Genomic DNA, 24,732 nt, shown 5'->3' on the forward strand with positions numbered 1-24,732 from the left:
TTGCTTCCACAGATTTTCCTTTTCACAAGCAAATCTTCATATTCATTTACCCAACAAGACTTTGTTCAACGAGACTAACTTCCTTAAGCCAAGCCCTCCTTTTTCCTTCTCCGTACAAACAACCTCCCAATTAACTAAGTGCACTTTCCTCTCCAAATTTCCTCCTCCCCAAAGGAAGTCCCTTTGCAATTTTTCTAACCTCCGCGCAACTGACTTGGGCATACGGAAAATGGACATTTGATACAAAGGCATACTAGCCATCATGCTCTTTATGAGAATAAGTCTCCTGCCTTTGGAAATATATTAGCGTTTCCAAAGCGTAAGTCTTCTCCTCACCCTCTCTTCCACCCCATCCCACACGGAGGTAGCCTTATTAGGAGCCCCCAAGGGCAGCCCCAAATACACAGAAGGCATAGAACCCACCCTGCAGCCTAGTTCCGCTGCCATCTTCTCCATCTCTTCCACCTCGCCAACTAGGATTATTTCACTTTTATCCAAATTGATCCTTAACCCTGACGCGGCTTCAAACCAGAACAAGATCCAACTCAGATGAGTTAGATGCTCTTTCCTAGCCTCACAGAAAACTATTGTATCATCCACAAACAACATATGGGATATATGTACCGGTTGTCTTCCACCTCCTCGGATCCTACACCCTGACAGAAATCCCGCTTCAACAGCCCTCCTAATGAGAGTGCTTAAAACTTCCATTCCCATAACAAAGAGGTAAGGAGAAAGAGGATCTCCTTGCCGCAACCCCTTAGAACTTGGGAAGAAACTAGCTGGCACTCCATTCACCAACACCGAAAACTTGGCTGTGGATATGCAACTCCACATCCAACCCAACCACTTTGATCCGAACCCCATTTTTTTCATGACTTTCATAAAAAATTGCTAATTTAAATTGTCATAAGCTTTCTCAATATCCAGTTTACAGATGAGACATTTCTCTTCCCTTTTTTGCCAAGGGTCAATCACCTCATTTGCAATTAAAGAGGCATCAAGGATTTGCCTGCCTATCACAAATGCATTAGGATCTAGGGAGACCACTTTCCCTATCACTTTTTTGAGTCTATTGGCCAACACCTTAGCCAATAGTTTGTACACCCCCCCCCCCCCCCCCCCCCCCAAAAAAAAAAAGACTAATTGACCTAAAATCCCAAAGATCCTCAGCCCCCCTCCCCTTCCCTTCTTGGGTAACAATACCAGAAACGTATTGTTGAGACTCTTGATGAAGGCACTTTGCTCATAGAACTCCTTAAACAGATCCAAGACCTCCTCTTTAACAAAAACCCAACAGCTTTGCCAAAATGCCATAGTAAATCCGTCCGGTCCTGGGGCTTTGTCTCCATTCATCTCCATCAGGGCACTATGAATTTCATCCTCAGAGAAAGGGTGCTCCAAATTCTCCGCTTCTTGTTGACTAATCTGCTCTAACTGCAGCCTATCTATATCCACTTTCCTTCCAATTTGAATTTTCTGTAAGTATTGAAAAACATTAACTACCCCTTCTCTCACATCCTTCTCCTCGGACAGCCACACCCCATTTATCTTAATTCTGTCCATATGATTGATTCTACGATGAGCAACCGCCATGCGATGAAAATAACCTGTATTTCTATCCCCTTCCCTTAACCATAACTCCCTTGAATGCTGCTTCCAATGAGTTTCTTCCAAAGAGACCGACTTAGCATAACTCTCCTTAACTTCCTTTTTTTAAGTTGTTTCCTCCTTTGATAATCTTCTCTCACTTTCCACCAGGTCCCAGTGGTCCACTAGTTGGAGAGCAACAACTTTATTGTATTCCAATCTCCCAATCAACCTTTTTGGTGTTTTAAAAGCTTTCCTATTTCTTTTGATAAGAAAAAAAAACTCTCTTACTTTTCTTCTTCCATAAAGTTCAAAATAAACATAAAATAGTTGTTTTTGCCTTCATTTTTCTCTTCTTCCTTACTCCATGCCAGCCAAGGGCTAATACCCATTGAATGCATAAAGTATCACCATTGAATGCTAAACAAAACAAAAATTAGTTTGTCATAGCATGATTGCTTTAGAACAAAGATAGAGGGTATGTTTTACCATTTTGCCCTCTCATTTACACAAATAAGATATACTCAACAATCTCCAACCCCTTATGAAACTCCAAGCAAAAAATCCAACCTTCATCGAGACCTAAGGGTTCCACACAATGTTCGATGAAAGGCCTCCATTCTACAATTTCTTAATTAGGAGTATTTGCATTTAACCATAAATTTGCCACTCTTGGATACCCTTCAAACCATGATGTTTTCTACACCTCTTATAATCGTTTGCTCTTGCAACCTCCTAAAAAAAACCTCTACCTCTCTAATTTGGAATCATTATTTTTTTTCTCGTGGACAAGAGATTCCAACAACCTTCATCCCCATTTTGCTTTCACAATTGGTTTACCTAGTCGTCTTTGACAAAGACATAGAAAACAACTTAGGAAAGGCCTCTTCCAAGGAATCATCGTTACACCACCTATCCTTTTAAATTTTCAACCCCCTACCATTTTCCACCCTCAATGTAACCTTTTTTATTAAACTCTTCCCTCACATTCCTAATAGTCTTCCATTGCCCATCTATGGTTATGTTTGGTTTTAGAAAATAGTAAGGAAAGAAAAAAAAATATAAAGGAAAATGATTTTTTTATATTTGGTTGTCTTATAAAAAATATCAAAGAAAATAAAAGATAATTAAAATTAGTTAAAATTTTATATATTTTTAAATTATTTAATTTTCATATCAATGAGTTAAAATAAATAAAATAAGTTTGAAGCAGCAAGTAAAAATAATTTATTTACTTTTAATCTATTTTTTATTTTCCTTCTACTTTTCCTTTATATTTTCTTTCCATTACATTTTCCTTCATTTTTTTGGGGAACCAAACATAGCCTATATATTTTCCTCAATGATCAAGGTCGCCAACTCCCCTTGATTCTTTCTATCTGTTTGTATGATTCTTTGATTAAAAAAAAAAAAAGGTATGTTGCTCCCATTTTGAAAGGATTAAGGATCATCGAAATAATGGTTAAACCCAATAATTTAAAACAAAATAAAGGATAAACAAGAAACACCATTTTCAATTATCTATAAAACTAGTATAAGGACCAGAATGACATCTAGTCATATTGTTACTTTGTGCTCATATCTAAATAGGATTGTTTGATTCTCAAATAAGATGAGAGGAAGATGGGAGGAAAACATTCAATACCAAAAATAGACCTTTGTCTTAATTATGACCATAAACATTAATGATGTCAATAACATTCATATGAAAAAATATATATATTATACTACTCATGGAGCCATTAGTGCCATGCAGATCAAGGCTCAATTTGGAGTGATTTGGATGGGGTGAGTGGACTAGAAGGTCAATCCACGCCAAACCCATCATCAAATCTAACCTGATGTCGGGTCGGGAATTTGTAACCCAAGCCAATGTTGTGGGCGACTCAAGTTATTGTGGTTCATACAAGTTATCAACAAAACAAATATTTTAGAACTCATAAAATATGTTTCATACTATGAAATAAGAGATTAAAACCTAAATGCCTCAACATCTTTAAATAAATTATTACTTACTACTTTAACACAAATTATTATTTATAAACTCAAACTTTAACCATCAAATATGCTTTTACAACTAAGGAAAAATGATGAACTTATAAACTTAACATAATTAAAAAATTAAGAATGGTTAGAGCTCTTTCTTTTTTTAATCATTTTTATGGTTTTTATATTTTAATAAAATAATATATATATATATATATATATATATATATATATATATATATATATATATATATATATATAATATAATATAATTATAAATAAATAATAATGTGCTAGACCTTCAATACACAATAACCCTAATATTTTGGGATTGGTATTTTTCTAACCCAAGCCCGACCCAACCCGACCCAAATCCATTCAAACCTTACTTGCCAACCAAAATAATGGGTTTTATGGGTTGGACACTGCCCAAGTTGCAGCCTATACTACATACAAAAAGAGGAGTTTGAAGACAAGCTTATGAACCAAAAGATACCCTCTCAGCCACAATGGACTGCTTACCATTCCAATGCATCCCAAGCAGTTGAAATTTAAATCAACTTGGAGGGGTTTTTACAGGTTTTGTGTGAAATTTCTGCCTAAAGAATGCATTAGCAGGATAATACACTTCTTTTTCAGGTAAAAGATTGATCATTTTTTCGGGTTTACAGCAAATAAAAATGCACTTTATATCACACGATAATCATCAAGATCCCACTCTTTGAGAGTGTAATGAATTGCTAAAAGGATACAAGCAGAGACATCTCAATCAAAGTATATATTGTTTGGGAATGCTATTTCTCACAATAAGGTTTGATGAAAATAGTAAAATACAATGTGAATGTGAAAGAATTTGTAAGTATTCTTTCTCCAATTAATGAATCAATTCATCAAATTTTGAATGGAAGATCAAAGTGAACAGTCAATTCAAAACCCGACTGCCTTCTCAATCCCAGAAAGAAAAAAGAGAACATAAGAACTCTAAATGTGTCAAGACAACTAGTTTAGCAGATGTACTTTTCACCTGCAGTTTTTCTTGAAAATGCAAAGGCTGCTCAAAGTTGATAAGCTTTTCAAAAGGCAGAACTTTTCCAAGTTATATAAGATGAAACATTTCTAAAGCATCTAAGTCTTTACATTATAGAGGAACCTGAAAGAATGTTGAAGTAACCTCTTTCCCTGGTGGAGATGTTGGGATGTACCTCTGCTATGACTGTTGCAGATGCTTGAATTCTTGACAATCAGCTCCAACTTCATTTAGTGCCAAGAAGAGCCTCGGTGCAATCTTAGTTAACATCAATTTGAAACCAACCGATGTAGAATTTGTATTGCTTCTATCACTTGTAGAGGCATCCTTTAAGAGAGAGCCAATTAAGTAGCCTTTCATGTATGCATCACAGGCCTTGAGAATGTAATAGCCCCGCCTCTTGAAATGGTCTTTGACAAGCTCTTCGAAGTCCTGGTCATGGTAGGAGTTGGTAAAAAACTTGTCTTATGTCATAGAATCAGCAACATCCACTTTTAGGAAACATATGGAAATAACTCAGAAAAACTATTTTTAGATTTTGATAATTTGTAAAATTTCTAAGCAACAGATAAAAATCAAAATTATTTCAAAACTAATGGTCACCTTGGTTTGCAATCACAACATCCCATAAAGAACAAGAAAACAAGACGAAGGGAAAATCTAAAGAACCAAGCATTTGGCAAGACAATCGAACATAAAGCCTTTGTATTTGGCAATGTACCCTCATTCAGTTTAATAAAACAAGATGGCAGCTTGCCAAATACATACTGGCAAGAAAAGTGATGCACAAGGTGAGCATAAAGCAGCCATTTTGCGCCTGGGCTGAATCTGGAGGTAATATTTTGGAAAATCCATGTAGTATATTAGATTTTTATGTAAGGTTAGTCCTAGTCCTTCAAAATTTAAAAGGAGGCTGAAATTTTTAGAAATCATTCAGTGCTTCTCGACTTCTATGCCAAAACCACCTGAGCGGGTTTGTTAGCAACAATACTGTTTGACCTAATTATGAGCAATACAATAGATAGCTAAAAGTCTCAAAGGCAAGGTACAACTTTATAGGTAACATAGTTTTGGCAGTTGAGGTCTATAATGTGGCAGCAGCTATTTTTTAGCCAAAAAGCCTCTATGCTTCAGGCACCGTGAAAGAAAGGCCACCTACAAGTAATATAATGATCACTGGAAACAGTAAAAATATGAAACAGAATGAGAATCAGAAACAATAAGAATCTAATATATTACCTTGGGGGGTTTCCGCATGAGATACATCATAGTTTTGCAATTTAGCAAGAAAGTGTTCTCATTGTAGGACAATGAATTTTTCTCTCCTTCAGCAGTCCCTATTTGCTTGTCATAGCCGGCTTCATTAAAATATGGCTTCGAGTTTAGCACCAATCCCTGGAGTGAAACTAGGACTTGAAGGATGCTTGAGGACACTGGATCCCATACTTCATTTCCTCTGCCAGTCCAGGTGTTTAAAAGGCTAAGACACACCTTGCCTTCCTCGTACAGATTTGGGTTTATCCGCCACCCACCAGAATGATAGTACGCTGACTGCAACATCACAGAAACAGTCACAAGACAAATGGAAAGAATAATTTTTTTTTTTCAAAAAATTCCAAGCAATTTATGTAGAACTCTTTAAACAATGGCAGAGCTTTAGCTTTTGCTTCTGCTCTGCGAGCCAAACAATCAAACAACACAATTGGTTCTTACCGGTGGAACATCAGGGTACTCTGGTGGAAGGTGAAAATCAAAGAAGAAGAGACCATCTTGGTAAGGAGTTCCATATGCCCCGGCTATCACAGCCCTTAGGAGATCCATTCGATCTTCATACACTCGCACATAGATCCCATCTGCAAAGAATCCTTCATGTGTTATGAAATGTTGCTAATATTAATTTTTTTTTCAGAATCCTAGAATGTCTTACAAATATTCAAGATACTAATGCATTGCATACCAGGCAGGTTATTCTGAAGGATGCTCCAATCTTGCTGAACCTTCTTGAGCCACTTCCTCCCATTGCTATTCTGTAAATACAATTAACGTGTTGGGGTTCAATAATTCATAATTGATTCTACGTGCTATAAGGTAATAAGGGAACATCCAAAAGGCTGAATATACAAATATGCAAAATAAATAGCAAAGACAGTCAACAGAGCAAGGACATAACAATGAACTTGAAAAACCAAGTATAAAATTTAATAAATTTCTCAATGCAATAAAGAAAAAAATATATAGAAAACTGGAACAATTAAGAAGAAATACAGATAAAATATCAAACAAGAATCTTATTTACAACTCTCTGTCCCTGAGCCTGAGCTTCACCTTCCTAATTATTCGAGCAACATCCAATATGATACAAATTGCATAAATATTTAATGAATATTCTAAACAGTATACTGAAAAAATGCCCTGCAATATGAAAGTCATACAATTATCAAAATGAAAACCCCACTGGCTCATTATGTATTATAAGCTTGCATGAGTAGAAAGATAACCATTTGAAACGATGACATAAACCATACAACACTGAAACAATCAATCAAGGAGGGAATTATTCTTATTCTTTATATTCTAACATAAGGAGGAAAATAACATTCACCTGCCCACTTGCACCAAGAAAATAATGGTCCAAAGGATCTTTAGCAATATCAAAGCGTTTGAAACTGCAGGATTCATACTCATGGCATGCTAGAGCATCTGGCTCGTTGGCCCTTAGATTCACTAAGGCCTCAGCCATATCCAAAGAATCCATAACCTCAACCCCAACATGCTCCTCTTCTTTTTCGTGAGTAGTTTGCAGACCAAAATTGTCAATGACATTATTTGGAGAGTTAGTCTCATCATGGGAAACCTTTATCTGAGAAGGCTTAAGTGCTCCTTGTGATTGGAGTTCATTTTCACCTTCAGAATCCGAAGAAGGTGGTTCTACATGTTTCCTTCCCCGTGAGAATATGCCAGTAGCCAGTCTGGTAACAAACCCCAGGGCAGCTAATGGAAGAGATAATGCCCCATTTCTCCCAGGATTGTTATCTTCAACAGTTGTGTGCTCTTCAGTCTCAGGATCAGTGTCAGCGGTATTTGGCAGCCCAATTTCCTGAAACAAAATCAATTTGCATTATTCATTTAACAAAAGAAAGAATCATTGGAAGAACTGAATAATCGTAAGGTACAAACAGGCAAATAAGGACAGTCTCTAAAGGAAAGCAATTCAATCATGTGGTGTGCATCCAGGGGGTTGGCCAACCATTTGATTGTCACATCATTTAGATAACACAAGGCAAGACATCTTCCAACATGAAGATTCCAATCCTCTGATATAATGCTCTCAAACTTCTTAAGTAAATAAATGTCAATCAGGCAATGTGTATAAGACCTCCAGTACCATGTTTTAGGCTCATTTGATATCCAAATGAGGAGACAAGCCACAAAAGTAAAATTTGCCCAACTCTTTCTTGCGAATCCTAATCTACGAGAGCTGGTGAGGGCACATTAGATAACATGTTTCCTCCCTGCATGTGCATCAAACATATAGTCTCTGGTACACTGACAGCTAACCTATTTTAAAATCAATCATTAAATCAATGACACCCAACAGTTCCAAAAGAAACTAACCTCTTCAGCATTCTCAAGGGCATCCACTTCATCATCATTTACAGTTTCCCAACTAGCAGCATCATCACTAACTTCACTCCCACCAGCAATTGACTCATCATCATCATCTCGACCAACAACATAAACTGCTTGAGGTCCAACCTGGTGCCAAACCACCGGAAAAAAAGATATAATTATTATTACACAAGTAAATGTATCATGAAATCTTTTTATGCACTCTGGATGGCTAAGAAAAGTCAAAGAAAATAAATTTTGAAATCTCACAACTACAATCTCAACCCCAGGTGGTCATGAGGTTCCAAATTTTGGTTTTTCTTCCCTTAATGTACCAAGACCATTAGGGTATGCATTGGATACCGTTCATCAGGCTTCTACAAATATCCTTGGGGTTTAAAGTCACATCATTCATCTCCCACTGCACAAATTTGGTTGCTTTAAGCAGCTAGAGATCTTCAATCCCTGATTGAAATGTTAATTAAAATTCGAGTCACAGTCCACAGTTCCTAAATTCTTGAAATCACCAAGCTCATAGAAGGGGGAAGCAAAGGTGATTGGTAAGTTCTAGTGCTATAAGTACACAAACACCAAGTAGCTAATCATGCAAAGTTTTAGAATCAAGATAATATTTATCATGAAATAATGCCAATTAGGAAGAGAGATTAGTATCTAAAAATATGAATATACCGTTGAAACCATCCCATCAGCCCATGTAACTTCAATATCGCCATTTTTAAGACCAGTTATATTCCCAACCCAAGAGAGATCTGAGAAGTCCATACAAGCTCCATCTGCAGATTCATCCTCCACTTTCTTACATCCAGAGTTATTGTTCAGATCTTGTTTAACCTCATTTGAACCACTTTGCTGCTTTGGTTCCTCCTCTACAGCAGTACCCGTATGGGCAGAGACAGAAACTGGGGACAACCGAACAACTACGTCCCCATAACAATAATCATAGTCCAGATGCCCCTCAAGCTCATAGACGCTTACAACTTCCTCCCTATCAAACTCTCGAGGATCTTCAGCCCTGACAGCTGGCTTTAACCACCTCACACAAGCTGTTCGCTCCTTCGCATTAACACTTTTCACAACACCAACACGTCTAACTTCAGAAGCATCATCACTCTCATCAGAGGCCTTCTCCACCACATACTGTTCAGAAACAAATTCATGATCACCAGGACTGTCAATTGGAATCAAAGTAGTTGATGGCAGTCCACGTGCTGTTGTTCCATCTTGCCATGAAACATCAACTCTAGTCCTTGTATTCACAATCAAAAGTGCTTTTTCATAATTGTCCTCCTTTTTCCGAGTCTTCTTATCTCTCCTAACAACAAGTTTACGGATCTTTTTTCGATGAAGAAGCCAAGTTTCATGGACAGGTTCCTTTGAAACTGATACTGAACTACTACAGGGACTAGATTGTGATGAAGCATTGCCTTCAATATTTCTGTTATTTACATCCACTGCAGACACTGCATCAAGATCCATTGATTCACCAGTACCATGTGCTTCCTCTAGCAAGACCTCTTCCTGATCACACCTGCTTCTTGATTTACTAGAATCTAATTCTCCTTGGACGGAATCATGAAGTTCTAATTCAGATTGGCCCTTGTCCTGGGTGATGGAGGATGATAGTGCTAATGATGGAAGAAGACACCAGTCACCCACTTGCCAATTTGCATGTGCAAAACAAGACAGCAGTTTTAAATTCTTTGGATTCTGCTCTTCAGCTGGGGTAGTAGAAGAATCAGGCCCATAGCCAGCAGATGCTATCCAATATATAAACACTGACCCAACCGTAACTTTAGTAACGGTACCTTCCAACCGGTTAGCTTTCCACAATCCAGATAGCCACCTAGAATTCTTGAAAACTGATGAAGAACGTGCTCTTACCCGCTGACCAGGGTAGTATGGAAAATGTCCATCTTCAAGAATATTCTTTGTAACTGGTTTAAGACGCAGTGGGTCAGCCCTCATAACTTTACACACGGAACCATCATCAAATGACACAGTCACATTATCCAACACATCATCAATTCTACCCAGCCAGGGCCCAAGAACTACATAATCACCCACAGCAAAATCCCTTACACGTTTCAGGTCTCTGGATGAGACTTGTTCTATAATAGTTCCATCAATGGGTAACAAATCAATGGAGATATTGACATCCACCACAACACCTACTTGTCCAGTAGGGTCTGAAGCAGAAGCAACATAATCCCCATGCATGAATCCCCTATCAATTACAGTCACATCATTAAGATTTTGGGTTGTCTCAGAGTCATCCATCCAAAGTACTCGAACCTGATCATCTGGGAGAGGACTGCTCTTATAGTTACCACCACTTCTATTCCCATCACTACTCGCATTGGTATTGCCATGGTTGTCACCTTCTTCATTTCCACCAGTTTCATCTTCATCGTTGTCATCATCTTCTTCTTCTTCATCATCAGTAATGCTGCTATCCGAATCCGAGTCACCAGCAACTTCAGACACAATTCCTATCATGCCACCTTTGTTGCACCTAACAACGTCTTGTCTATAAATGCAAGGGATATTAAGAGTCTCCTTGGCAACATCTGGCATTTTGGTGGCTTCGTTGCTCTCATAAATGGCATTTGAATCGGAAAGAATACTATTTACTGTCGTATCACCTTGGTCCAAAGTAGTGTTATCATGCACACTAGTGCTAGGTTCATCAACTTGGGAAACACCATCTTGTTGATTGATTCCCATCTGAAACCATGTACAGAAATGAACAAGTTCAAAACAATTAACATGTATTATCATAACACTAGTACTAGGTTCATCAACTTAGGAAACAACATCTTGTTGATTGATTCCTAGCTGAAACCATGTACAGAAATGAACAAGTTCAAATAAAATTAAATAAACAATTAACATGTATTATCATATATATCAAACAGGAAGTGGATATCAACCTTACTCAAATCACATACATTGATTGAGCTTATTTACTTACTACACACACTCCTCAAATTTTTCTTACATAAAATACTATATTTTTCCACAGGCTACCACAATCAAACAGCACGTTTATAACATCTGCATATAGAGATTTAAGCCCTCCCAAGATTCATTCCCTAAATGGCATCCTAGTCTCAAACCAGGAGCTCGCAGCAACTCAATGGGTGTGCCCTCTCGTTAACCTTATCACCAAATAGTCTCATAAGTTTTCTTGCACAAAACCCCAGACTTCTTTTAAAAATTTTCCATAATTCTTTCTCCAAAATCAAACAACTAGTTCCTCTGTACACACTATTTCTGGCAGCCCAACTGATAATCGAGCTGTTTCCACCCAAAAAAAAAAACACATTCCCGTCGACTTTTTCTAAAATCACCAAAAATATTTCTCACCACACAATCATCTAGACAACAAATTCTTCAATCACAGAATCCCAAACCCAAATTAAATCAATAAATCAAACTTATAACCGATCATAAGAAACGAGCAAAAATTGAAAAGACAGCAACAAAAACCCCTGCAGCAGCTCAAGATTAAAAAACAAACCAATCATTTGATTCCATCGATACAAACGAGCTGGAATCGGCCATTAATACGAGTGCCAGAGATCAAAAACAACCAAAAGAAAATGAGAAAAAAAAACAAAAAAACAAAATTATCCAAAAATAAAGAGAGGGTTTGAGAATCGAAGCAGCTGTAATTGCAGGATTTCAGAAAGATCGTACCTTGAAAACCAGCGATTCGAAAAGAGGAGGAAAAAGATGAAGCGAGAGAGCTGTCTCCTGAACGGCTTTGGGCTGTTTGTTTAATACTGATTGTATAAGGAAAAAAAATGAAAGGAAAAAAAAAACAGGGAGGAAGGGCGGGATGGTAATTTCGGATGGTTGAACTGTTGGAGTGTTTTTTCTTAAAATGACATTTGATGGTTTGATGGTGGATCAGAGCCGTCCGATGTGATGACTAGATTTAGAATTTTTTTTGAAAATTGAATTGAAATCATTTTGAACAAGACTTTAGTTGAAGCAAAGCAAAGAAATGGGATGCTTTCTTAGGGCATAGGACAGTGGTAGTTTACGGAGAGCAAAAAGGTAGCCTTATGTCCCAAGGTATAAAGGAATTTTTTAGGTAAATATAATGAAATTATGTCCATACATTATATATGCGACCAAACTACGTAGTAATATAACCTAAAATTTATACGTGACACAACATGATTGGTCTCGTTCTTAATCGATAATGTACCAAAACCAAAAATATCTTCTTCTTTTTTTAAAAAAAAAAATACATATTTTATTCATTTATTTAAATGTAAAACCATGTTAAAATGTCTATTGCATGATCATAATCACTGCATTATACAAATAAGATACAAGCAAATCCCAAGTATCAACAATTTAGATTTTTGGTATCCTTCTTCCCTCTCTTATTAATCATTTACGATAATAAATAAGTCATTTTGTAATTTATTTTGAACTCGATATGATAAAATCTCGATAAATTAATAACCTCGTTTGAATTATAAAATCTTATTATCCAAAATCAAGTTAATATACTAAATTAATAACCTCGGTTAAATGCATAAAATAATATTTTATTTAAAAATCCTTAAATGTCTAACTAAATATAAATTAATAATTATAAAAATACATAAAAAATAGGAAACAAAAATTCATAAATTTTTATAACTTTTATTTTCTCAATTCAATTTTTGCTCAAAACCATTACATCTTTAAAACATTTTTATCTTAAATTATTGACTTTTAACATCACATCTATTAGTAATCATCTAGTCTTTTTTAGTCTTTCGGGTTTATATGTATTAACTTTTGACTACATCTATTATTTTCGGATTTATAAATTATAAATATATAAATATAATACTCCTTTAAAATTAATAAATATTCACTTATTGATAAATTGGTTATTCCGTAAAGATAATAATTTTACTCATTCATAAAAGGTATTCTTTTATAGGAGTTTTAGAGTATGTTCGAGAGTGATTGTAAAAAATGTTTTTAATATTTCAAACACTTAAATAATAAAAAAAATTAACTATTAAAAATATTTCCTAAAAACACCGAGCCTTTTACTATAATTTATCGAGGCCAATTTAGCCCTACACTCTCAAAACTTTTGTTAACTCTCCAAATAAGTATCAGAAAAGGAGAAAGGGCCTGTGGGCTTTTCAGTCTTTGGCAAAGCCCAATGATCGGATTCAAGCCCAAGCCCAATACAAAGCTTTCAAAACCTTAGGCCGTGAGGCCCTGTTGCAGCTCCGTGGAGAGAGAAGATGATCGTGTGCGTCGCGGTGGTCGGACACCAGAACAACCCTCTCTACATCCAGAGCTTCACCGAGGCCGATGATGCCCTCAAGCTTCACCACATCGTCCACTGCTCCTTGGACGTCGTTGACGAGCGAGGTTCCTCTTCTTTTTCCTTTTCCCCTCATTTTCTCAATCCGCAAACGCCCCCTCATTCTTAGTCTCCCTCTCGTTTGATCTCCGTTTTTGTGGCTATCTTTGGTTTCCTAGTTGAATTATAGGTTTCGTGACCTGGGATGATTTGGTTTCTGGTGAAATCTGAAATTTTGATGCAAGTTCTTTTTTATTTTTTTATATTTTTTATAAATAATAATAATGATAATAATAATAATTCGGGGGTGTTTCAGTTGAGAATTTAGGGTTAGGGCCAGGTGGTTATTTGGGAAATTGTGGGGGTTGAATTGGAATTGGAAATGGAAGTGGAAATGAAAAGTGGGAATTTTAATTGTGGTGTCTGGGCGTTCCGAATTTTCCAGGAATTTCGATTCATATTGAAGTGGGTAGTGACTCCTAAGTACAATGAAAAAATTGGATCAGTTCGATTTTACTAGTTTTAGCTAACCGTGCTTTGTGTAAGTTATTTTCTTGTCTAACAAAGCTGTGATTCATGGTGAAAGTATCAGTACTCATCATCGTGTGGAAAGTTCTCAAAGCACATAGATTTCGATTAAGTTAATCAATGTGGAACTAGAAATGGTGAGAAATTAGTAGCAAAACAAGGAAATTCTGCAGAAGAAGTTCAGGAAATATATGTCAATACTGATAGATATTGAAGGGGTTGATGGATCTGATGGGTCTATTTAAGACCATAGCTATGGCTACCCCATCAAAGGCTGTTCTTCAAATTTAAATTTTTTGAAGTCTACTTGGAGAATGGGCAGGCTCAGTTTGGCATAAGGACTTGGTCAAACCTGCGTGAACTAAGGTTGAGCATGACTAGCTGAACTTGAGTTGAGCTCAAGCTAGGTCTGATCCAGCTTGAATCAACTAATAAGCGACTTGTTTACACCATTGTCATCAAGGGATAGGAGAAATTAGTTGATGTCCAGGGATAACGAAAATATAGTATTGATGGTATTTGGAGGAGCAATTTTTCATGGAAACTGGAGTTTCATGTGGAACATTGTGTGTTAGGATCAATTGATGCCTCATAAATCACCATATGTAAGATATGCTGCCTATATAAATCTGATTACCGTCTACTTTTCTTGATTAGCGCTGACAAACAATAGCATTTGGAATACAGTGGTAGTTTTTCCATATGCTCTTTTTCTTCCTCCATACTGGTTACGAGTTTAAGGGTTACTTAATACTTGTTTGCAGACATTTTTTTTAGAATTGTTATAGTTTCTGCATCTGATAACATATATTCTTTTAATATTTCCTTCTTTTTCTTTTTTTTTGTCTAAACTTATTACGGTATTGTTCTGTAATTCTGACTGCTATTGCATAGGCTTTTATATTTTATACATAGATCTGATTTGATTTTATATGTTCAGTGAACAATCCGAAAAAATCTGGACCAACCCTGAATGAAACATTTCTTGGTCTGCTTTATCCAACCGAAAATTACAAAGTGTAAGTATCTTTTAAAGTTTATACTTTGTTGGTTGACTGTGTTCTACAAACACAGACACGGACAAGCATAAACTCTTTCTGTTACTAACATTAAAATGGTGTTTCTTGGGTCATAATTATGTAGATACTATTGATCTCATGCCGCATGTTGTCTTGCAGATATGGTTATTTGACTAATACAAAGGTGAAGTTTATCTTGGTTACAACAGATTTAGATGTCAGGGATGCAGATGTCAGAAATGTAAGTTTTACTACTGTGCTGACTAGCTATGTTTTCACATTATCACTTTTAGAGAGTATGGTATAAATAGGTCCCCTCTGAAATCCCTTTAGTCTGTTCATCAGTGATTCGGTTGTAATGGATGTGGCAAGATGAAAGTAACTTCCTCCTGATTTTGCATGAAAAATTTTCCACTGAGATAATTGAAAAGCACCATGCTTTGGATTTTTTATTTTGTTTTTATGGGTAACCAGCAAATATAGTAACAGCACCTAGCGAACAGACGTGCTATAGTAGACATGGCATACAAAGGTGCCCAAAGGCGAATATATACTTTGGAAAAATCGCCTGCAAAAGAATATTAAGCTATGGATTGCATGTACCTAAATTTATTAAAGTAGCAGTCTGGGAAGTGACCCATATAGAACCAAATGGAAACAATCTATGAGTCTATGGCACTATTAGCTGCATTGCATGTGAAGGATGCATGGTTGTCAAAATAAAAAAGCCAATAGTCCTTTGCCTTGTGCCTCAGTTTGGTTTCTTCTTAGCTCTATATCTTGTCCTTCTGATCCTTTCATCTCAGTGTAGTGTGAAAGAAAACGCAGATGGCCCTGGAAATTAAGAGCTTGTTGGGGCACTGTTTTTTAAAATAATTTTCTGTTCTTAGAAATAAAAAACTGTTCTTCAAACTCAAAAACTTGAACACACGTTTGATAACTTTTTGACCGAAAATAGATTTTTGACAACTCATTTTGATAATAAGGTGTTTTTTGATAATATATTTTATTTGTTTTTAGTTATTTTTACCTGTTTTAGAGGGATTTTGTTAAAAAATAATTGTATAAATATGAAAAATGATTGCAAATAAAGTACTACAAATAAAAATTATTTTTAAAAAGTATTTGGAAACACAGATAATAAGTTGAGAACATTCTTAGTCCTCAAATAAACAGAGACTTTTGTTTTAGAATACATTAGAGGGAAGTTGTATGGATGTATGTACTTGACTATTTTCTTGACAAGAAATGAAGACCATTCAAAGAGGCAAACTTGTATTAACTTTTTAGTAGCTTGGGCTCTTCTCTTCAATTGATTTTCCTTTATCTAACATGATCATTATTCACTGGGACAATGATGTCAAGAAGTTGCTATCTTATTTACTGATTTATGTTCAAATGAGTTCCTTGAATGTTTTTGAATGCCGATGGACATTCTTGCTGCTGTCTTTCAATTTCTTCATTGTATTTGGTCTCTGGGACCAACTTTAAGACATGATATCTAACTTGTTCCCTTTTTTATATGTTTTGGTAAAAACTACTCAATAGTTCTTCAGGAGGTTCCACTCTGCATACGTGGATGCGGTTTCAAATCCATTCCATGTTCCAGGTAAAAAAATAACCTCCAGAACTTTTGCAGAAAGGGTCAGTACCATTGTCAAGTCATTTGGTTTGAGTTCAGCTGGATGAATGGCTGCTGCTGGTGTTCTAGAATTCAACCTTCTTGAATCCTCACCTTCATATTTGTTACCTTTGCTCATCGATCCTAGCCTCAAGAGAACATTTGAACAGAGCTTGAAACGCATGCCTCCCCTTTCAAAGAATACTCTGATCTTTAAGATGTGTCAGTGCTAAAATAAATGATTGTAATATTCATGTTTTCTTTCTTATCGGAGATGGTTTCTTTCAGCAAAACATTTTGCTACATTACATGGTTCTTTTATTTCAAAGGGAATGCAGAATTAAGAATTTAGGCAGTGCGATCAAGTGAAAAATCATTCAGCTCATAGGGTAGGTTTACAACATCACATTTTAAAGGGTACCGTCAAATCTTGAAGAGGATGAAATTAGGGTCTTCCACAAAAGAGAGATCCATCTTGCTCATGAATTCAATTAACTGATTACCTAACTGAATTGACTTAATTGCATATCAAGCTACAAAGGAAGGTAAACAGATTCAGAAGCACAGAAAATGGTAACAAGGAAAATTCTAGGGTATGATTTGGTCCTATACTGAAGTTTAATCTGAGATAATGACATGATTGCCTGAATCTGAACTGTTGAACAAAGATATAAAGAAACGGGACTTAAGAATGAACCTGAATTGTTGAACAAAGATATAAAGAAATGGGACTTGAGAACGAACAACCAAAATAAAATACAAAGAAATGGAGACCATTGTAAATGTACAAAATGATAATATTTTGATCGCATGGCTATTTTTCATTTGATGAAACTTTTCTTTATGGTATGAAAACTCTCCTACTATAGAAGAGCCCTAGCAACATATATAAACACCAGCTCCAAAACAGAGAAGCATAGCCAATGCCTATATAATTGTTATGAGTTTGATATGATGGTTCAATTTAATGGATCATCACCCATTTAGGTTTGAGATTGTGTCCTTCCAATCAATCCAATCAAATCGGAAACAGTACCAAAAATAATGTATCATCAAGCATGGGTGGGTGTGTTTGGGTTTGGAATGAAAATCTGAATCCAGATGACAACCCAGGATGTAATTCAGAATAGAGAAACAGTTAGCACGAAGGCCTAAAACAACGTAACTCACAAAGTTGAAAGCAACAGCTAAAAAAGGTGATAGCCATCCACCCTTGTTAAGGAATTTCCAAGGAAGCCACACCACCATAAAGTGCATTGCCCTTAAGGACTCCATTAGAACTCATCGTCGTCCTCCTCAGCAATATGCTTTGCAAGCTCTTGCTCCTGCTGTTGTCTCTCTCTCCTCTTCTCAGCACTTTCTTTCTCCTTGTGGGAATTAGGGGGAAACCGAAGTGCACGCACTGCATCGTTGTGCATGTTAAGGCAAAAGGCAATTCTTGAGTTAAATGCAAATTGAGGTTCGTTGGTGGAGTAGATGTCCCCAGTCTCCTTGGATACCATCCACCCATTTGCATGATCCAATGTGGCGTCAATAGCACCATCTCGGATTGCCTTGGCTACAATGCTCTCAGCATCAGCAATAGGATTTGCAGAGTCCAATCTCAGCTTCTGGGCAACATCCGCCAGTGAGATTCGAGAATACGAGATACTGATATTGCGTAGCCCAGTCCTTATGACATTATGCCGCAGCCTAACAATCAAATTGTGTGTGCGATCTGAACTGAAAGTAGTTGAGAACTTCTCAGCAACAGACTTGAACAGCTCCAGATCTCCAATTCGCACTGCCTGAAAACCACACAGATTGTTTCCTTCAAAATCAGTGGCAAGAGTTCAGTATGCAAAACCAGCCACTTGATCCTCAATAGACCATTTTTTAGGCCTAGTGGGAGTCAAACACCTGATTGCATGATAGGAATTAAAAGATTAAGTAGCTGCAATTCCAGGTTAACCAAGTCCTGCATTAATAAGGACTGCAAGTGCTTTTTCCCCTAAATTTTCAGTAGTGAAATATAAAGGGTTTGCCAGATAGTCTTTACTAGTTAATAGCACAATTACAGCCACATATTAAATTAGCTTACTAAACTCTAATTGAAGGACATTTTCAATCATTAGTTTCTAAACCCGTTTCTTACTGTGTGAACTAAATGAAGGGCTGATATTCAAGTTTCATAATCCCAAACTCACATTTGTAAGCTCAAAGTAGGGCCTCAAAGCCTTCTCCATGCCCTTCTGCATAAAAACAGTCCTTTCAGGGATTTCGCCCAGCAGGAGGCGGACTATCACAGCCCACTTGTTGCATTGAACTCGAAAACCAAGGGCTGAAACAGGAGCTTTCCGAGCAGCTTGCAGGAGGGACTCTTTTGCATCTGTGTACTCCAACTGAATTGTCCTAATCTTTCCTAGGTAGAAGAGGTAGCGACAAAACTGCCAAAGAAATCAATCAGCATTAGAACATTCAGCATATATTTGCAACACCCCCCCGGGGAACCCCACAAAAAAAAAAAAAAACAAAGAAAAGAAAAAAAGCCTGGATCTCAATCCTTTCTAGAGTTCAGTTGGTTATAAGAAACACCATAACTCCACATTATGTTCCCAACAACCTAAAGTGTAAAAATGCTAACAAAAATAAGGACTTGAGATATCTTACGACATTTATAGAAGAGGCCACCATTTTAGATGTTCATCAACAGGTCCTATATACCTTGGTGTATATCATTTGTTATTTATATAAAATTCACCCCTTCACTTATCAAAAAAATTAATGACAGACTAGAATGAAAAATGATCATCACTTCCAGCTAAGCTAAATGGTGGCAAGCTGAGACAAGAGGTGGGGGTGGTGATGATGCCATCAGATGATCATGTTGATAATGACAGTGATATAGAACAATTGAAATAAATCAAATTATCCAATCACAATAGATCTTAGTTATGATTCATCACCAATTAGCGATCCTCAGTCAGCCCTCAAAGACCACCCAAATTATGCAAAGTAAAGGTACATGCCACTTATTAATCATATTTATGCCATATAATGCACTCCAATAAGGTAATAAATAGTTTCCATAACAATCCAAAGATAACACCCTCCTGCTGCATTTATAAATTTCTTGACGGGATGCAGTACCAACGTCAAATACCACACTAGATTCTATGAGTAACTTAATTCTATGTTCCTTTCCTTTAAATACTCTTAAAATTTAAAATTGACATATAAATTTCTTGATGGGATGCAGTACCAACGTCAAATACCACACTAGATTCTACGAGTAACTTAATTCTATGTTCCTTTTGCCTTTAAATACTCTCAAAATTTAAAATTGACATTTACTTAAAACTATTGCATGAAAATGGAAAACACAGCTGAAACTCTTTAATTAGACGAAGTTAAAAAACAAAACTATTTTTTTTTTTTTTTTTGATAGGAAACAACAAAGAAATATATTGATAGAAATAAGAAGTACAAAAGAAGGATGAGGAATCCTCCCACCAAAGAAAAACTAAACAACAAGAAAACAAAAACAAGAAGCTAAAATGTAAAAACAACGAAACAATCTCTCTTGGCTAGACCATCCCGTTGGAGCTACACACTGCTAGTCAATTTAGTTGTAACACATTAAGGAGAATGCCCTTAAAAACCATGGAACAAAAAGCCCAAAGAGAAGCAAGAAAGTGAATGGAATCCCATAGATTCTCTGAATTCCTAGCTTTATCCTAAAAAATCCTAGCATTTCTTTCCCGCCACACAACCCAAATTAAAGCAATGCACGCAGTTTGCCACAAAACTATCCCTCTTTTGGATAATCCAAAACCTTTATAATTGATGAACAAAACTATTATTCATCCATTCCCCTTCTTGTGAGTGTATAATACAGGTCAAGACTTCTTGTTTTACAATTTCACATCCTGCTGCTTGTAGTATACATTTAAGACCTTGTCTCAACCATTAAACAATAGCAGTCGTCATCCCCACCCCCCCTCCCCCCTCCCCAACACACACATACCAACCAAAAAAAAGGAAAAAAATCCGCATCAAGAAAAGAACCATATTCCATATTCACAATCATTGTCGCCTAAGAAGATAGAATTATTGTTGAGTTGAAAGAAGTTGGAGTTACCTGCTGATTTGAATGAGCTTCAAAACGAGGTGCCTTTGACCTCAGTTTCTCAGCCTGATCATACAAGTTGTAATGGAGGTAATTACGCAGAAGCAGGTTTAGAAGTGTTTCCTGAACCATACCAACATGTCAAGAGTAAGGCACTAGAATATGACAAAGTAATTGCACGCATAACTAGAAAACAGACCTGACCCAGCTCATCATGGCGCAATGTTGCAATCCGATGCAAGGCAAGGAGGTTACTGTAAATCAAAGAGTAAATAAGCGTCTAGGTTAGACAAAAAAATGTATAACCATAATGCAATCTAATCTTGTTCCTCATTTATATTTTCTGTATGACAATATATTCACATCACACTGGAATATGCAAAATACACAATTTTTTGCTGAACCGATGGATTTTGTATATGATTTAAGATGAATTTAGACAAACATATCACTCACCCTCGAATCTCAGCAAGATCACCCGTGAGTTCATAGCTAAGAGAGTAATAAGAATAAAGCCTGGATGCCAGAACATCAATGGTTCTCCGATTCAGATTCTTCAGCCGTGTGATGCTTGCTGCGGAACAAGCTTTAGCCTGAAAGACAAAAATATCATATTAATAAGTAACCAATTCAGTGAAGAGGGAATTCCTTGATTGCTCAATACAATCTCACCTCTTTGTATTTCTTCTGATCAATCAGAAAAATCAGAACTAGCAAGTAGCAGTAAATCTCAAGTTCTGGCAAGGGGTGTTTTGCAGGAGTTTGAGTTGCAGATGTTGCAGTATCAACTTCCATGTCATGTTCATCTTCCTGTAACAACATTAACTTAAGCTAATGATATGGAACATGATAAAAATACCAAATGGCATTACTAGAGAGAATGTAAATTTCAAAGGTTAGATAAGGAAGACTAGGAAGTTAGTAATTTTCAGATAGGGCATGATTTGATATTCTAAGATGCATACATCTTGGAAGAGATCATACATCATCCAACTCCAAGGATATACAAATATTATAAATCATCATCATCCTGATATATGAAGTGTTATGAAATAACAAGAAAAAATTGTTTGCAGCCTAGTACAAGATAGAATGGTCATCAACATAGTCAATGGCATAACATCTCTGATTTTTCAGTTTTCCCAATTCTTCCCCGAAAAAGTGTCAATAGCAGCTGCAATGATCATTGTCAAAATTGTCAAGAATTTCACAGGAATGCTAGTAGATAACCATGAATATGGAAGAAAGATGCCTGAGGAAGGTCTGCAGAACTTCTTTTGTGGTCATTCACATCAACAAGATGTATTTTTTTTTTTAATAGGCAATAAAACATGTATATATATGGTGAAAAAAAAAAAAGAGTAATCAAAGCACACAGGATATATACAATGGGCACAATAAGGCAAAACCACACAATAGAGAATTGACCTCAATAAGATGTGGTCTGTATCACATGGGAACAAAGGGGTTATCCACTTTCCCTTGTCTGCTCATGTAAAAGGAACATGGGAAAATGAGCCAATGACTAACATGAGCTACTTGACAAAAGAGAGATGGAATACCTTCTACAAACCAAAGCCTCTAGGTTCCATGTAAGGGTAGAAAAGAAGACAATAACTCAATACATGACATAATATTCCATTACTAGATGTAAAAAGTTTGTGCATCAAGAGGTGTCTGCTTTTTTCTTCTATACATACAGCTTGAGTACTTGATACACAAAGTTTCTTCAAATGAAAATCATTGTTACTTATCTGAAAAAAGGAAATTTTTTAGGCTTGTCTAATATGTCATGTGAACAATGTGTCTAATTTTTGTGTTTAACACAACTCTGGACTAGAGTATCTAGACCATCCACACTTTCAAAATAACCTAAGTCATACAATTAATCCATACTCACTACATCACACTTTCTTGGAAACCTACTCAATCCAGCTCAACAAAGCCTCAACTTCTTGCGGTTCGTTAGCTCTTTACCACTTGGCTACCTCATAGCACCTTCTACTTGAACCAAATAACTCCTTATAGGTAGATTTATTGGTTCACCTTTTATATGATCAAACCATCCTCAACAGCTTTCCCTTGTCTTATCCCCAATTGATGCCACCCCTAACTTTCCCTCCACGAGAAATGAATGCTAATAAAGAAGCTTACGATGGCATCAAATCTATATCATAATCACTTCATTACTGTGTTACAACTGAGGAAACTCAAAAGATACAGTCTCTATTTATATGTAACCAAAGTAAAGTACATAATGTCAATACAAGCTCCATACATTCACAAGATTCAGACTTGCAAAATACACTATAGACTACAAGATGGAATACACAAATAAATGCAAACCCATAAATTACCTTGGGGAGATACGAGGACAACCGGGTGTGCACCTCCGATCCCGGGTTAAGGGCATAATTTAGGAATCCAGAGAGCACAGTCGCCTTCAGCTTCCGCCTCAATATCATGGTAAGCCGAATGGCGCGCACAATGCGGCGAACCTCACGAGCATACGCGCTGCTCTCGATGAGCGACGCTATCTCCTTCAAATCTGAAAACCCCCACATACCCAAAATCACTCAACATTTTCAAAGAAGTTAAAGGTTCGACACATAATTCAATTCTTTTTCCTTACGCTGCAGTGTTGAAGGAGTAGTAGAAGTAACAGAATTTGAAGGAGCTGGAAGCTCTTTCATTTCCACATCTTGAGTCATCTTCCAAAATTGCTCCTACATTACAAAAATACCCAAAAGAGAAAAAGAAAAAAAAAAAACAAAATACAAAAACAAATTTTGATGCCTGAAAGTGAGAATTGAACGTAGAATGATATAAAAACAAACAGATATAAAATCTACCTTGAATTTCCAAATAAATTGACCAAAATTAGCGTTGATCTGATGAAGAAACTAGGGTTTCAGCCAGTTTCTTGCACTGCAAGTCAAGAATGAAAAATCATATATAAATATAGAAAAGAAGAGAGGAGAACTGAAAAGATGAATCGAGACCTCAGATTCGTTGATTGAGATCAGAGAAACCCTAGATTTTTTGGGTTCTCTACGGTTCGCTTCTTTTCAACTGAGCCGAGTTAAAAGCAAACGCTTTGGGTTTTCCTCTCTGAGTGAATATACAGAAGATTCACTCCAGTTCCGGTGCGATCCAATGAAAACTTGCCACGTGACGATCGGAGGGGTGTTTTGGTCATAAAATGAGAAAATGAGTTCTTTTTGGGCATTTTGTTTTACATTAGACAAAAAAAATATTTTAGTTTTGCAAATAGGAAATAACTTAAGATTTGAATCTTACAAAAACATAAAAATAAAATCGAAGTACAAATAAATAAAACTTAATGATATAAATATGATTTTAGTAGAAAATAATGGAGCTAAAAAAATATAATCGAAATAAAAAATACCAAAAATATGAAAAATACAATCAATTACAAAAAAAATTATTACAGTAAAACTCAAGATATTGCATAATTTTCCCATTTTGCCTATTTCTAAAAAAAATAACATATCAAATAATGAAATTCATATATATATTAAAAATGGTAATGGTCAGTAATTAGCCTCCTCTTAACCCTTACCCCAACCTTAGTGGAAAGGCTTCGGGATAAAGATGACTTGTTCTACACCACCATACCCTAATTATATATCATTTTAAAATTTTATTTTAGTTAATTTTTTTTTTCATTTTTCAAAAATTTAAATATAAATAAAATATTATTTTTTATAAAAATAAATTATAAATATTTACAAATTATATTTATTTTTAATAAATTTTAAAATTTTAAAATAAAAATTGAAAAATGTTGAAAATTTTTAAACAAGATAGGAGTAGAGTGAATATAGAAATTTTCTATGTTCGTTTTGCCTTGTTTAATATATATATATATATATA

The 24,732-nt window shown here is 35.9% G+C and overlaps 4 protein-coding genes across 4 annotated transcripts; 1 reads left to right on the top strand and 3 right to left on the bottom strand.

Annotated features, from left to right (window-relative positions):
• Positions 1-303: 303 nt before the first annotated feature.
• LOC117911574 lies at positions 304-1,596 on the bottom strand. The gene is made up of 2 exons (XM_034825982.1): positions 1,152-1,596; positions 304-815 (listed from the first exon to the last, which is right to left on the bottom strand). The coding sequence occupies exons 1-2, from the start codon at positions 1,594-1,596 to the stop codon at positions 304-306; spliced, it is 957 nt and encodes a 318-aa protein (XP_034681873.1).
• A 2,731-nt stretch (positions 1,597-4,327) lies between these two features.
• Positions 4,328-12,044, bottom strand: LOC117911243 (probable ubiquitin-conjugating enzyme E2 23). Its single transcript, XM_034825540.1, has 8 exons — positions 11,933-12,044; positions 8,903-10,957; positions 8,219-8,359; positions 7,206-7,700; positions 6,561-6,630; positions 6,317-6,456; positions 5,843-6,154; positions 4,328-5,035 (listed from the first exon to the last, which is right to left on the bottom strand). Exons 2-8 carry the CDS (start codon positions 10,955-10,957, stop codon positions 4,784-4,786), a joined length of 3,465 nt encoding a protein of 1,154 aa, XP_034681431.1. The 5' UTR covers positions 11,933-12,044; the 3' UTR covers positions 4,328-4,783.
• Positions 12,045-13,467: 1,423 nt separating this feature from the next.
• Positions 13,468-17,082, top strand: LOC117911131 (trafficking protein particle complex subunit 2-like protein). The gene is made up of 4 exons (XM_034825335.1): positions 13,468-13,627; positions 15,028-15,106; positions 15,266-15,347; positions 16,655-17,082. The coding sequence occupies exons 1-4, from the start codon at positions 13,498-13,500 to the stop codon at positions 16,793-16,795; spliced, it is 432 nt and encodes a 143-aa protein (XP_034681226.1). The 5' UTR covers positions 13,468-13,497; the 3' UTR covers positions 16,796-17,082.
• A 597-nt stretch (positions 17,083-17,679) lies between these two features.
• On the bottom strand, positions 17,680-23,946 carry LOC117911130 (probable 26S proteasome non-ATPase regulatory subunit 3). Its single transcript, XM_034825334.1, has 10 exons — positions 23,838-23,946; positions 23,688-23,763; positions 23,468-23,561; positions 23,193-23,383; positions 21,508-21,645; positions 21,292-21,428; positions 21,035-21,089; positions 20,848-20,958; positions 18,914-19,153; positions 17,680-18,514 (listed from the first exon to the last, which is right to left on the bottom strand). The coding sequence occupies exons 3-10, from the start codon at positions 23,544-23,546 to the stop codon at positions 18,002-18,004; spliced, it is 1,464 nt and encodes a 487-aa protein (XP_034681225.1). The 5' UTR covers positions 23,547-23,561; positions 23,688-23,763; positions 23,838-23,946; the 3' UTR covers positions 17,680-18,001.
• Positions 23,947-24,732: the final 786 nt, after the last annotated feature.

This window comes from Vitis riparia, chromosome 3, assembly GCF_004353265.1.
Source record: "Vitis riparia cultivar Riparia Gloire de Montpellier isolate 1030 chromosome 3, EGFV_Vit.rip_1.0, whole genome shotgun sequence".
NCBI lineage: Eukaryota > Viridiplantae > Streptophyta > Magnoliopsida > Vitales > Vitaceae > Vitis > Vitis riparia.

Coding starts and splice junctions, on each gene's coding strand:
- LOC117911574 (XM_034825982.1), bottom strand. CDS start 1,596: ATGGCGGTTGCTCATCGTAGAATCAATCATATGGACAGAATTAAGATA. Junction 816..1,151: donor GAGGATCTTTGGGATTTTAG/GTCAATTAGTCT, acceptor GCATATCCACAG/CCAAGTTTTCGGTGTTGGTG.
- LOC117911243 (XM_034825540.1), bottom strand. CDS start 10,957: ATGGGAATCAATCAACAAGATGGTGTTTCCCAAGTTGATGAACCTAGC. Junction 6,631..7,205: donor TTCTTGGTGCAAGTGGGCAG/GTGAATGTTATT, acceptor TTGTATTTACAG/AATAGCAATGGGAGGAAGTG. Junction 5,036..5,842: donor TCATGCGGAAACCCCCCAAG/GTAATATATTAG, acceptor TACCATGACCAG/GACTTCGAAGAGCTTGTCAA.
- LOC117911131 (XM_034825335.1), top strand. CDS start 13,498: ATGATCGTGTGCGTCGCGGTGGTCGGACACCAGAACAACCCTCTCTAC. Junction 13,628..15,027: donor GGACGTCGTTGACGAGCGAG/GTTCCTCTTCTT, acceptor TTATATGTTCAG/TGAACAATCCGAAAAAATCT. Junction 15,348..16,654: donor GGGATGCAGATGTCAGAAAT/GTAAGTTTTACT, acceptor ACTACTCAATAG/TTCTTCAGGAGGTTCCACTC.
- LOC117911130 (XM_034825334.1), bottom strand. CDS start 23,546: ATGACTCAAGATGTGGAAATGAAAGAGCTTCCAGCTCCTTCAAATTCT. Junction 20,959..21,034: donor GCCATGATGAGCTGGGTCAG/GTCTGTTTTCTA, acceptor GGTATGGTTCAG/GAAACACTTCTAAACCTGCT. Junction 18,515..18,913: donor CCTACTTTGAGCTTACAAAT/GTGAGTTTGGGA, acceptor TGTGGTTTTCAG/GCAGTGCGAATTGGAGATCT.